The sequence below is a fragment of the Zalophus californianus genome, chromosome 3 (genome assembly GCF_009762305.2).
Source record: "Zalophus californianus isolate mZalCal1 chromosome 3, mZalCal1.pri.v2, whole genome shotgun sequence".
In the NCBI taxonomy this organism is placed as follows: domain Eukaryota; kingdom Metazoa; phylum Chordata; class Mammalia; order Carnivora; family Otariidae; genus Zalophus; species Zalophus californianus.
Genome location: NC_045597.1, coordinates 164,625,057 through 164,640,287, shown reverse-complemented (window position 1 = coordinate 164,640,287; position 15,231 = coordinate 164,625,057). Strand labels below are relative to the sequence as shown.

Sequence of the window (15,231 nt, the reverse complement as noted above, 5' to 3'; positions counted from 1 at the left end):
AAACTGGACATGTACTAGGGGAAAGAGGGATGAATGACAGTTGTCATTTGCCTGACAGAAGAAACAGCTGGGCAAAGACACACAGACAGAAGCACTGTTTGTGCATGTGAGAAACGGTACACAGTTTGCATGGTGTACATAGTGTGATTAGAGATGAGCTGAACATACAGGTAGCAGTTAGGTTGTAAAAAGTTGTGCCAAGTACCCAAAAGTAAATCCTTGCTAATGTGAATAAATACTTTTGGACACCAAGGGTACCAAGGCTAGTCAATGTGGGAAAAACAGTATTTTCAACAAATGTTACTGAAAAAACTGGATATCCACATGCAAAAAAAAAAAAAAAAATGAAGATGGACCTTTACCTAGCACCATACACACAAAAATTAACTCAAAGTGAGTCATAGACCTAAACATGAGAGCTAAAACTATACAACTCTTAGAAGAAAACATAGGGCAAAGCCTTCACAACACTGGAGTTGGTGATGATATCTTGAATATGACACAAAGACACAAGCAACAAGAGCAACAGAGTAGACAAAACAACTTCACAAAAACGAAAAACTTTTGTGCACCAAAGGAAACTGTTAACAGAGTGAGAAGGCAACCTACAGAACAGGAGAAAACATTTGCAAATCATCTATACGATAAGGATTCATATCCACAATTATAGAGAATGCCTGTAACTCAACAACAATAAACAACCCAACTTAAAAAGGGGCAAAGAAATTGAATCAATATTTCTTCAAGGAAGATAACAGGTATCTCACTTTTTTGAAAGTTCATGTTACACCGTTTTCCTCTTACAGAAGATCTATATTAGTACCTGTTTTCACCAACCAAAAGAAACCCAAAGAGGATTTTTGCTTTGATGAAAAAAAAAAGCAAAAACAGCGTTAAGTATTTTTTTGTAGCCAGCGTGCACCACAAGAAGCTAGAGTGGCACCACCAAGCCCCTTCCCTGGGAACTACACTCAGCATCAGGCTGCCATAGCTTTCAACTGTGTGACTATCTGTGTTTTATCATGATTTTTATTGTGTAACCATTAGCAAGATGTGTCCTAAGGTACTAGAAAAGCCTAGGAGACATTATTTTTTGGGTGCAGGGATGCTCAAAACTTTCCCCCTATAAATTAATGGTAATTGCTTTTGCACTCCATGCCATTTCGGCTTACAAAAGGTTTTCACTGGGACACTCTACTTTTGATAGTGGGGGACACCTGTATATGAATGGCTAATAGGCACCTGAAAGGATTCTCAACATCCCTAGTCATTAGGGAAATCCAAATCAAGACTCTAACATGCTAATTCATACCCACAAGGATGGATACTATGTAGACAATAGAAATTAAACAAGTGTTAGATTGTGGAGAGACTGAGGGCCTTGTGCCTTTGTCGGTGAGGATATAAAATCATACAGCTACTGTAGAAAACAGTATGGTGGTTCCTCAAAAAAATTCAAAATAACCATATGATCCAGCAATTCTGCTTCTGGGTGAATATCCAAAATAATTGAAAGCAGGGTCTGAAAGATATTTGTACACCCACATCCACAGAAGCATTATTCACAACAGCTCAAAGATGAAGGCAACAAGAGTGTCTATCAACAAATGAATGGATAAGCAAAATGCAGTCTATACATACAATAGAATATTATTCAGTTTTTAAAAAGGAAGAAAATTATGGCACATGCTACACCATGGATGAACTATGAGGGCATGATGCTAAGTGAAATAAGCCAGCCACCCAAGGACAATTATCGCATGATTCCACTTACATGAAATAACTGGAATAGTCAAATGTATAGAAACAGAACGTAGAACAGTGGTTACCAGGGGCTGGGGGGAGAAGGAAGTGGGGAGTCACTATTTGCAGAGTACACAATTTCAGTATAGGACGATGAGAATGTGCTGGAGACGGATCGTGGCTCACAGCAGCACCTTAACGTGAGCGTACATAATGTCACTGAACAGTATACCAACAAATGATTAAAATGTAAATTTTATGTTATGTATATTTTACCACACTAAAAAAGAAAATAACTTTATTCTTCTTTCTCTGTTGATTAATAGGTACAGAGTTTTGTTTTTTAAGATGAAAAGAGTTCTGGAGATGGATGGCAGATGGTTGCACAATATTGGGAAATGTACCTAGTGCTACTTACACTTAAACATGGTTAAGACAGTAGATATCATATTATGTGTATCTTACCACACTAAAAAAAAAAGTCCTACCAAGACCAAGAAATTTAAATATATCCTGGAGGAATGGGAAATGGTCAGTTGTTTCAATGTAGGAGAGTGACCTGTCAAATTTTGTAAATAGGTTCATATACTTACAGGTATATAATCATTTTATTCACGAAACAATAAGGAACCATTTCATACTAGTAAAAATCCCACTGGACAAATGAAAGAACTTTTAACTAAGCAATGTCTACATATAATGAGACTTTTCAAATGACATTTTCAAAAAAGATTTTATTTATTTGAGAGAGTGAGGGAGAGAGAAAGAGAGAATGAGCAGGGGGAGATGGAGAAGCAGACTCCCTGCTAAGCAGGGAGTGAGACATGGGGCTCGATCCTGGCCCCCTGATTGTGACCTGAGCCGAAGGCAGAAGCTTAACCGACTGAACCACCCAGGAGCTCCTCAAATGACATTTTGACTCAATAAATGTGTGAACTTTTGATAGGTGTTCTAGATATGTGCAACCACACTATAGCAATATCAAATGCTCTGGATGCTTACTGATGTTCAGGTCTTCACAGAACATAGCTGACGGCCAAATACATTTTTTTTTTAAATTAAGAAGGCATGGGTGGTCGACACAGCAGTGAAATTAAAGGCACAGGAAAAGGAGACAACACATTTTCTTTAGAAGCAAATCCATCAATTCTGACTTCTGATGCTTAAGAATCTGCCTTCTCCTTTTAAAGGGGAATAATCCTTTGTGATTTTTGCAACAAATGCCACTTACCCATTCTTTGCTTAGAAAGGAGGGAGATTTGTAGGGAAAAGAGGGCTGGGAAGTCAGTTGGAAAACATCAGGGCAATGTCAGTCTGAAAATCATCAGCCAGTTGCAAGTTAAAAAAGATTTGCTAAAAGTAGCAATGTTTTTACTGGTTCAAGTCTGTCAGAAGGCTTTGGATTTTCTAGTGCCTCACACCAGTAACTTCAAAACTAATTCATTCCAGATGTCCCTATGATCATCTAATCAGACATCAAAAGCTGTATGGTGACAAGCTCACATGCTGCTTATGAGGACGTTGTATGTTTCCACAAGCGTAAAACACATACAGTAGCTACTTTTAAAATGTGATTCATCTAAATCAGAATTCTATTTACAAGTACAGAGGTATTAGGAAAGGGGCCACCCTCTTGAGAAGGAGAGAAATCTTTTAAATGTCTGTACAGTGTCATTCTATGACTAAAGTTTGAAAGGAAAAACCAAAATGAAACTTGTACTTCAGAAGAATTTATGTTGTGAGAAAAAAGAAATCCCCCATCAGAAGAGATTTCTAAGAATCACACCATGCTCAAGGAAAAAAAAATCTTTTCCTCTCAATAACAATCATTTTGCATCTTTCCAAGATAAACCCCATGAACTCCCTTTCCTTCCATGCCATCATTTTTCAGTAAATGTCCACAACATGGAAGGTCCATCAGAACAGGGAGACATAGATATGGTCCATACCCTTCAGCTTTCACTTGAAAACAACATGATCTACTTGTACTTGAATCTTCAGATTTAAGTTCTGCTCTCTTCTACAGAATTTAAGTGTGCTTATGTATGGGTGTATGCCTTTTTATTGCTGCCTTTGTGTATTTGGCCTTTTAAATACACACACACACACACACACACACACACACACACACACACACACACACACACCCCTTAATATTATTACCCTGAGCAATAAAGTAAACTTCGGTGTTTTGGATAGAAATACAACCTCATTCCATGAACAACTACAAATATTGAGGTATTAAGAGGAAATTTAAAGTTGAATTCATACCCAGCAAGTTAATTCACATCTGGAACCATGCAGTTGCCAGTCTGGATGTTTCAGTCCCTAAGAACAACAGAAGTTCATATAGGATTTCTATTTATTATTTCCTTTTAGTCACATGAAATTTGAGGAAATCATGCACAATTTAAATAATTTACTCAGGATCACTGAGTTATTGCTGCAATCAGAGCACAGGAGCTTAACCTTTAGAATAAAGCTACTTTAAACATCACCTTTACCAAATTTTAAACAACACTGTCAAATTACATTTGCCCACACAACTAACAAGAGATGTTCATTAGTGTTTTCACTAAGAAACACCTTGTAAATGTTCCCATACTCTTGAATTAATTCACATACCAGGATTTTTTTTCTTCTTTTCTTCCAAATCTCTTGAAACCAGAAGAACCTCTTAAAGAAGATGGAATAGAAGGAACATTTCGAAGGGGGAAATCTGCAGATGTAGTAGGCATACGAGAGGGATGTTGTCCAGACATTTCCAGTCTAATCAAGGATTTTCTAAATTCTTTGAACACAGTTAGAAAATTACAAAGCTGTAACTGCCAACCAAGATCATGGACTTTTGGATTCCAGAACTCACAGTTTTGTTGACAAAGATGTAGAGCTCAGATAATCAACTCCCTTGCATATGTATTAATTTCTATTCTCCGTTCATATATCAAGGGCATAAGCAAAGTTAGGCTTTATCAAGTTCATCTCTAGAATTATCAAAGTTTGTTGTCTTCTTATAATTTCTGTTCTTTCTCACAGCCAATTTCTCTGTGAAATCACTGCTAGAACTGTAAAAGAGATGAAGTAGTTCTCACAATTGAAACTGCTGACCTGAGCCATCAACCCACATTTTAATTCCAAGCGGAGAATTTGCATTTAAACATCTCTCTCCCCTTGTCAACACAGGTAACACATTGTCCTAAAGCAGAAAATGCTAAACTAAAGCTATTTAGGGAGCAAAATAGTATGTTGGACAGGTAATTTCATGATTTTCACATTCTAATTCATACATTCATTCATATCTATAATACACATCCACACAAGCATGCACATCTCTACAAGATGTGTTCAAAGTTGTCGAATTCATTCTGTCCATCTCAGAAGTAACACTTTTAATTATCTGGTCATATATTTATGTGTCAGGTGTTGGGGGCTTGGATACAAAAATGAATCTATTGACTCATGCCTCTGAGGAGCTCCATCTTGTGCCAGACGTGTAAATAAGTAGTTATATTCGGGTGGGATAAGAGCTAACAGAGATTCTGCACATGGGAATTCCCTCGAGGGAGGGGCATGGGAGGCTGAGCAGAGTGCAGACTAAAAGCAAAGGGCACAAATTCTGATCCTTAAAATGTAGTATTTGATCATTTGATACTTGCTTACAGATTGCTAGGGTTGTTTAATTACTTCAGATTTGGTCATCATAACCAGGCTGTAAGTTTCCTGAGGACAAGGACCATAACTTAAGTTTTCCAGATGGTACAGAGCAAAGGTCTTGGGCATCTGGAAAACTTAACAATTTATGTTGACATGGAAGCAAAACTCATTCAATTTTCTTTTTTTTTTTAAGACCTTCCTTCCTTCCTTCTTCCTTCCTTCCTTCCTTCCTTTGAGAGAGAGAGAGAGAGTGCCCAAGAAAGAGGAGGGGCAGAGAGAGAGAATATCCAGCAGACTCTGTGCTGAACATGGAGCCCGAAGCAGGGCTGAACTCAACCCTGAGGATCATGACCTGAGCTGAAATCAAGAGTTGAACGCTTAACTGACTGAGCCACCCAGGTGTCTCTTTCCAATCTTCATTACAAGCAGATCAATTTAAACAGCAAAAGATGACATGTCATGGTTATTTTTTAAATTTTTGAGACTAACCTCTGAATAGTGGTCCTTCTTTTAAACTTTCAGTTCTGGACTAGACCCAAGAAGAATGATCGGGGAGCATACATCTAAACAGGAGTCACATTTCCCAGATTCCTTTATTAGTCATGGTACAGACATTCAGACAATCCAAATTTGTTTCACCAGCTTCTGTAAGATTTGGTGAAAAATTTTGTTGCAGAAAAAATTAGGCTTCTGGATTTTCCCTACCTGGAACTCAAGTCTTATAAACATAACTGCTTCAGAAATTAAGCTGCCTCAACTTGCCAAACTAAGTAAACATCTGGCCCCATGAAATACGGGATGGCAGTGTTATCTCTTGAAAACAAAGTCATATGAAAACCATTATTGCAATGTGTCTCCAAGCTTTGGTTTTATCAGCACACAGCGTGAACAGCTGGAGTTAGAAACACCAGGACTATTATTAAATCACTGTGTCAGGAAGGGAGAAAAAAAAAAGAAAACCTTTTGTAGGCTTCAGTATCTCTAAATAATGCAATTATATATTACATGCTTTTTCTTCCTCCCTTTTGCTCACTGGTGTCCATCTCTCCTCATTGGAAGACAATGAATAGAGCCTTCCTTCCAATCTACATTCCTGTCTACAATTAATTTATTGTCCAGCTACTTAATTGTCTATCTAAGGGAAAGAAAAATATGATTTGGTTATTCAAAATTTTTGTTAAGTTTCTATGTTGGGTTTTGACAGTTAGCGACCCACAACCAAAAGTCCTCTCACATCTCTCAGTGACAATTTGATGATTTTCATCCTAAAAACCAAGCCACTTAAATTTCTCTCTAATATTTCAATGATTTCTTTCATGGACGTGAAAATATTTAGGCCAAGATCAACACTGATGATGATTTCAATATATGTGACACACAAAGGAAAATTTCTCAAATCAATGTTCCATCATCTTATCTGCAGAACACAAAGAGAACGCTCCTATTCATTGGAAATGCTTCCTTCCACTTGAAGCTACCTGCCACTATCTTTGCTGATAAAATAGGAAAAACTACCAAGAACCATCTCATCTCCCTTAACATGCAAGACCACTGGAAACACTTCTCCCCAGGATGTCTTCCCTTTACCCCCAATCCTACGCTTGCTGAGAATCAGGTTGCTACTCACTAAAGAGTTATTCCTGACCTCTCAAAGCAGCAATTCAAAAACTTCTATTCATCCTTACATCTTGAAAACGTTTATATGCTTTGTGTTGGATAGGCAAGGTGATAATAAGATGAAATAGCCTTAATTATTTAATATTTGGGGGGTGGTGTCAATTCCCACTGCATTCTTAATCTCTATCATTCATCAGATTCTGAGGATTGATGGCTTTCCCACGTTGTTTCATCCTAAACCTGCAAACAAGTAGTTCTTGATCATTTTTTTCTTTTTAAAATTTGGTAAGATTGAGAGTCTCAAAAAAAAAGTAATAGAGTCTCCTTCACAAAAAAATGCATGCACGTGCAACGGTCCACAGCATCAAACTTCAGAGTTAACAGACCCTCTGACACTCATTCATGGACTCCCCATTTAATAACCTAAAGTATTGCCATGTTATTTTTTAAAAAGAAACAGTATACGTTGTGGATATGAACTTTTAAAAGACAGAGCAATATTTTCTTAATTTATTTTGGTGATGCAAGACAAGTAACAGTTTTAGAACAAACAAAGTCATTTACTATCCAAGAACAACCGCAGCATTATAATTTTCAGGAATTCACTTTTTAATTTACTCGCCCTGCAGGATCATTTTGCTTTAGGGGTTAAATGTGAAACTATAAACAGTCATTAAAACACAAAACAACCATAGTAGTTAACCGGATATTAAGAAAAAAATCACATCTGTTTTAGAGTTCTCTTCCACCCACAAATTCGGGAACATCAATTTCAAGAACCTGGTTTTATGGCATGCCCTTAAGCCAAGAACACCAGGTTACAATCAATGCTAGGAGGTAAGACATCCCATCAGCAGACTCCCACTATTACATCTTGCCCCCAGGATTCTCTTTCTTTAATTCAAAAGCAGTCAGTAGAATTGGATTTTCTATTGCCTTGAAAGATAAATAGTCATTACGATTTGCACATTAATAATTATGCTATTCTGATTAACTGATGGGTTTATGAAAAGAGTAAGAAAGAAAATAAATTTCCATGCTGTTTAGCTGGTGGTACCCTAAGTAACAAAGAGTGAGATTTGGTGGCTTTTCAATACACAGAATCCGAGACTTGTAGAGAATTTGATTTTTCTAATTTGAACTCTTTTTAAAACTTCAACTTGTCTGAGGGTGTACATCTTAAATAACCAATTTGTAATAATTTAAGCAGCCAGAAAACAAGTGCAACTTCTCCAACTTTTCACAAACATGCATCTCTGGGCATCAGAGAAAGTTCTTCTGCTATAATAAGCCTAATGAAGTGCAAGTAAAAATAACAGTCATCAACTGTGGCTTTAAAGGCAATATTTCAACATAATCAAATGTGTCAAATATTCATCCTTCCAGCTTTTTAAGCTGTGGGTTATAAGTAAGTTTCATTTCTTAGGAATGATTGAACATAACCCACTTGGGGCTCTGCCATCTGTGAATTACTTACATGTGAACACTCTGTTTAAGAGACGGAAATTTTGATTGTTTTTCTTCCTTTGGATATTGAAATGCAATGCAACTGAACAGAGTTTTTAAGCAATTATTGTTCATGTTAGTTGCACCATGGCTGAATTATCACACACTCCCCATATTTATCATCACTTATTAATTCACGGGCATCAAATATGGTGCAGCTGAAGTTGTGGAGGAAGCACCAAGTGGAACTACGGAATCTGAGAGATGGGAAAGAATCTGCAGTCTCCAGTTGTGTACTCCCTGGGCTCAGGGGCTGTCCACACAAACCCCTCTCTGCAGCGTGCTCCGGTGTGAGAGTTGTGGTTGTGTTCCCATGGTTTCCTTGAAAGGCCGTTCCTCTTATCGCTGAGCAAACAATGAAAGTGACTATGGGGCTATATGTAGGGTGCCACATAATTTATCATCTGTGCATGGACACCTCTGAGAGTTAGTGGGGACACTATTAATAATTATGCCAGAACAACAGGCACGAATGAGGACTGCCCCAGGCAAACCTAATCATACTGTTACCCCAGAGATGATATGCAACTCAGAGAACTTCTCCCAAGGGTCTCAAATCATTTCATTAATGCTATATCCAATTTTACTTCTGTCTAGAGCTGTTCTGTCCAATGGAAATAGAATGTGAGCCCTAGATCTAATTTTAAAGTTTCTAGCAGCCATGCTTTAAAAAGAAACAGGTGAAAATAATTTTGATAATATATTTTACTCAACCTAATATACCATAGTCTAATTTCAATGTGTAGTCAACATAAAAGTTATTAATGAGGTCTTTCATATTACTCTTTTTTATATCTCAATCTTTAAAATCCATTATGTATGTTACACTCGAATTACATTTCTAGTGCTCAATAACCACGTGTGGCCATGGCTATAATATCGGACAATGCAGTCTAAATACTCCATGAGTTAGGATACGCAGGAATAAATGAACAGAATCATAATACACACACACACACACACACACACACACACACACACACACACACACACACACGTATTTTTCTTCTGGGTAAAAACAGACTCAACTAAATGTCTTCCTTTTCTAACTTTGCCTGCTTTTCATAGCATAGCAGTTAAACTATCTGTTTCTTGCCTGAGGTGAACCAGACTTTGGAGCACATACAACTTTACCTGGTAGTTGTTTTGGGGAACAGAGAGAATGGCCAAATTAGAAAAGGTGGGTAAACTGCTGAGAAATTCTAGAACTTTCCCCAGACTAACATGTGCCTGCACTCCTAAGTCTAACACATATGCAGTGAGCACCCTCCATGTACTTAGCACTAGAAATAGAAAGATAAATAATAAGCACATTGTTTGCACCTTGGACTGTTAAGGCTTAACGTTTGCTTGGACATTATTTTACAACTGAAAAAAGAGAAGGCTAGGATGTGCCAGTGTTTTGTGGCAAGCCAAAGACCAGAGTCTATTCTTTGGGGTCTGCATTTCATCAGCCACAGAGAACACTGAGGAAAGGAAGAAATGTATTTTCCTTTTTACTGTTGATACAGACAGACTCAGCCACTGCTTGGTACCTTGCATACGGTTAGGATCTGGGGAGCCAGCCCTTCTTCTTGAATCAGGATTTGCATCTTTGCTAGTAATAATATACTCCCTCACCAAATACCTCAACTTAGAATTCAAGGGTATTCTAGTTTGGTAAGAATATGTAATCTATAAGAAATATAATAGTCCTCATTTCCTGTAGGGAAAGCAGTATTGAGTATTTTCAATTAGTCTAAACACAGAACCTAAGTGATAAAAACATTGAACTAAATACTGGTGATTCTCTGCATGTAAATGATGATAACACAATCAGATACACTCTGACTTGGGGTATACTGACATTGTAAAAATAAGCAGTAAACTGTAACTTTTCTCATTTATATAGCTTCTCTTCCTCCAATCCAATATACTTGGGCTTCACACAGTCTCAATCAGTGTGTTAAATACTGTTTCTGTTTAAACTCACCATTAAAGTAGAACACACACACATGATTTTTATTAAAGTAATGTTCCATTAAATATGTTTCCTTAAAAGGATGGTGGGGAAACATTACATCTAAAATACTATGAGGACACCTGGGGTGCCTGGGTGGCTCAGTCGTTAGGCGTCTGCCTTCGGCTCAGGTCATGATCCCAGGGTCCTGGGATCGAGCCCTGCATCGGGCTCCCTGCTCTGCGGGAAATCTGCTTCTCCCTCTCCCACTCCCCCTGCTTGTGTTCCCTCTTTTGCTGTGTCTCTCTCTATCAAATAAATAACTAAAATCTTTAAAAAAATAAAATAAAATACTATGAGGACACTTGCTTCCTTGTTTACAGAAAGAAATATGCTAAAATACTGCCACAAACTTATTAGCAAATACTCAATGGTTTGGTATAGTGACTCCTAACTCATATACATAGTCAATGGTTCTTGAGAAGAACCTTTTATACCAAACTGGTGAGAATCCAGTTAGTTCATTCAGCATCCTTATATGACTCTAAAATATTGCTTTTTTTTCTTAAGGCACTATAGACAGTGAGACTTAAAATGGGGAAGAGCCTTGCTTTTAGGAAACTTTTAAATATGGCTACATTATTGAAGATCACCTATTGCAAAAATATATACCCATTAACCAAAATCCAACTCTCAGGCTATTTCCAAGGATGGACCGCAGTCACAACTCTTCCAAGTGACTCAGGATTTATCAGAAAGATCCGACAGTACCATATGAAAGGAGGACATTATCTCTTCAGGATTCATTCTCCATTTAACCCATCAGTTATAAGTGTGTCTTGTTATAAGCACTTTTGGTATTTAATTTTATTTTTGTTTAATTTGGATGTTGAGTTCTAGAAACCCAGTCCTGGCACCACATACACATGATATTGGTATCTTGAAACTCTATGACCATTCACCATGGCAGGACTTCACAAAGCTCTGCATTAACACACTGAAAATATATAAAATGATATCCTTGGGCATTACTAAAACAGGAGGATGGAGGAAATTCAACAGTGTGGTGTGCTGGTTAAGAGCACAGACTTTGGAGCCAAACCACCTCGGTTAAATTCTTGACTGTGTCACTTACTAGTTGTACCTTAGATAAACTACTAAACCTCCCTCTGCCTCAATGGCATTATCAGTAAAATGGAGGCAAAAATTTGTGCCCACCTTGATGTGGAAGTTTAAATGACTTTTTGTAAAGCACTTAAGAGTCCTTGAAACATAATCAGTGCTATGTAAATTGTTAGAATATAAGTTCTAGTGATAGCTCATAGTTGCTATTACTAATACTATATGTCCTATCAAATACTCTCTAATGATCAACTTACTTAAGACTGTGAAGTCCCGGTTAGTCTATGGGTAAGGCACTTTGATCTTTCATTAGAAAGGCAAACTGCAGGATACCTACTAGAATAACAGGTTTCAGACTCTGGCCACTGGGGTGTGAAGCACTTGGCTGGGCATCAGCAGGTGGGCCTGGTGCTGGGTCACTGCTTCTCCTCACCAGCAGTGGAGTGCCTGTAGGACAAAATAAGAGGTGAGAGGTCAACAGAACCCTGGGGAGAAGAGAGTGCATGGTACAGTGCAATTTAATTAAAAAGGTTTACAACATGCTTTTATGTAAAAACATTCTATTTCTAAGGATGCTTGTAAATTAATCCATTTAATGATCTTTTGTCATCTATTTACAGACTGACACATAGAAACAAAATCTTTCAACTCTCATCCTTTCCCACTTGCATTTCAAAACAAGTCATTGTACTTAACCAAAAACGATTAGGGAATGCAGAAGTTGACAGTGTGCAACTGCAACTGATCTAGAGAATGTATCTGAGTATTAAAAAGAATGATTATCCAGCAGACAAGTGAAGAGATTCACACAGTCAGTGCAATTTGCTATTCAGTAGAGTTAGAAGTATAGTTATTGCTGCCATTTGGTGCTTCCTAAATCTTTTGAATGATGATATACACTGAAATATATTATTTGCTGGGGTTATAGCATTAATGTCTATTTAAGTACAGAAAGAGATTGACTCCATTATCTTCCTTTTCTCCCAAAGTTGATAAAACTGATAAGGAAAATAAGTTAGTTCTTCTAAAAATATATCTTGATTTCTTTTTAATATAATGAAAGCTTCCACTATTAAATATTTGAGCCAGTTATTAAATTCTGAGAAAAGATCATACTATTAGAAAGTTCAAGTGAAATCCAACCTTAACAGAGCTGGCGGCCTAACTAGTCTGCCTGCAATTAGGCCTAAAATAATTTGTTTCATACAAAATTGGCCACTGTAGAGGAAACTCTCAAAGAAGTCCTTTTGTGGTCTAAAAATTGCTCTCATGTAAAAATTAACTTTTTATTTGCATGCTTTGGGGAAAAAGTGGAAAAGAGTAGAACTGCAATTCTCCATTTATCAATATTCTGCAAAATCTTCCCCAACTCTCTCGAGCTATTGCTGCTTAAAATAACATTTTTTCATATTTCATTTTATATGGTACAGTTACAAAAAGTGAATCCATTTTGAAATTATTTACAAATCTAATTTTTATATGTGCTCCAACATTTTTATTCTATGTACAAAATATAGACACTAATACCTTCCATCTTTGTTCAGACTCTTTTTATCCTTGTTGCTTTTTAAAAAAATAACTTCTTTTATAATAGGAAATTAACATGCTACTGAGGATGAAACACTAACCAAAAGGTATTATAAAGTCCAAGTTTACGGTCCATTATTTCTTTTTTATTAATAAACATTTCACTACATTATTCCCTAATTCCTCCTTTTCCATCTAAAAATTCTTAAGCAAGTGACACAGCAGTGGTTGTATGGCTGGCAACTCTCTTGAATGAGACATTAAAAGGAAATAAGTACAAGAGAAAAATATCATAAAAATCTCAAGACAATAGGGTCCCAGTCCTGTACCACTATCTCCCCTGATTCAGGTGATCTGAATTACCATTAACATAAAGTGGACAAATCAGTCTAAATGTGATATCCTCAGAAGCAACCTATTATCCTAAAAATTAAGAAGAGAATGGGGAAAACTCTGTGAAACTAGTTAGTTTCTAAACATTTAACCCAGACTAGGACATTGCATGCCAACGATCTAAAAACAAACAAAAGCAAGTAGAACCAGCATGGGACACCAAGATCCAAAAATAAGTTGATTCAGAGGCACAGAAATGGAAATTTTAGTGATTGACAACAGTTTTTTCAGCTGAGTCATACACATATATATATAAATATATACAGAATATACATATGTGTGTGTGTGTGTGTGTGTGTGTGTGTGAGAGAGAGAGAGAGAGAGAGAGAGAGAGAAAGAGAGAGAGAGAGAGAGAGAGAGAGAGAGAGACCTGTTACTTTTCCTGGATAATAAATATATTTTTCTTAACCCTAGATAATTTTCCTGCAACTCTAAGGACATGGTTATGACTCTTCACTTGCCATCAGTGTCTGCTGTTTTAATAACAAAATGCTAAATTATTTAAGACATAATTCGATGACAATATGAATTCGAGTTTGAGCATTCAATCAATAGGCCATAATATTACAGTGTGTCTCCCAGAACAAGATAGTTCAGTTTTGTACCAGTGTATCCATTATTTGGAACATTATCCAAAAAACAAATGAAGGTGGCTAGACCTTAAACATACTCCCAACTCATCTGGAATAAGTTTTGTTCTTCTCTACTTTTTCTGGATTCCATACTTGAATGTCTCCTGTTGAGTCACCTTCTAATTTTCCTTTGGCTGTCTTAATGTGTTAGTAACAAGTATAAATCATTTCACACTGGAATAATGAGCATATTTAAATATGAACTGCTATCTCAGAGAGTTTTAAACAACCCTCCCTTTGGCAATTTAAAATTCATTTGGTATTTGTTTTTTTAAATTGCCAAGCCTCATTTGAAGGTGCTTGCCAGGAACAGACTGAGTTGTAACTTAAAGACAGACAGATGCATCCTACTATAGAACAGAAAACAAGTAATTCTAAGTACTGGAGACGATTTGGGGGAAGTCCTTGTATATATGTAATAGAGTAGAAGGCCCACCTTGCAAGTACTGCTAACCAAAATGAAAGGGGAGATAACCATATCCAGTTGTATAGAATTTTCTGTGGGAGGGAAAAAGTAAATAAAACATAACCTTTGTACTGAAGGACCTTATAACCTAACAGTAAGATTAGGCTTAAGAAATATCATGTGTCCGTACAGGGAGAGGACTGTGGGTTTTGGAGTCAGGAAGACTGAGATTCACCTCTCCTGGCTCTGTGACACTGACTGCTTGGTGACACAGACTCATCATTTAAAACCTGGTGATAAAAATACATCATAATATTGATAGAAGGCTGAAATGAAAGAAGGCATGCATGGGACATGGAACTGTCCAGTCTGCAATTTTCATGCAGGAAATTCCAAACCCCCCAATAAAACAGAGTTAATAGCACTTGCTATTGTTGTGAACAGTGTTATCTGCTCAAAAAGCTGAACACCTAAAAGTCAATTTTCATGAAATAATACGTAAATTAGGGCACCTGGGTGGCTCAGTCGGTTAAGCGTCTGCCTTCAGCTCAGGTCATGATCCCAGAGGCCTGGGATTGAGTCCCGTGATGGAGTCCCATGTTGGGCTCCCTGCTTAGCAGGGAATCTGCTTCTCCCTTTCCCTCTGCCCCTCCCACCCTGCTTGTGCACTCTCTCTCTCTCTCAAATAGGTA

General features: G+C 37.2%; 1 protein-coding gene across 15 annotated transcripts in view; it reads right to left on the bottom strand.

Annotated features, from left to right (window-relative positions):
• Positions 1-15,231, bottom strand: part of PARD3B (par-3 family cell polarity regulator beta) — a 1,014,396-nt gene that overhangs the window by 524,582 nt on the left and 474,583 nt on the right. For all 15 annotated transcript variants that reach the window (XR_003519077.1, XM_027589187.1, XM_027589179.1 and 12 more), the window contains one exon: positions 11,919-12,028. Coding sequence is in view for 13 of the 15 variants with exons in the window: in XM_027589187.1 (XP_027444988.1) it covers positions 11,919-12,028 (110 nt within the window). In the remaining 2 variants the exon portion in view is untranslated. The remainder of the gene's footprint in view (positions 1-11,918; positions 12,029-15,231) is intronic.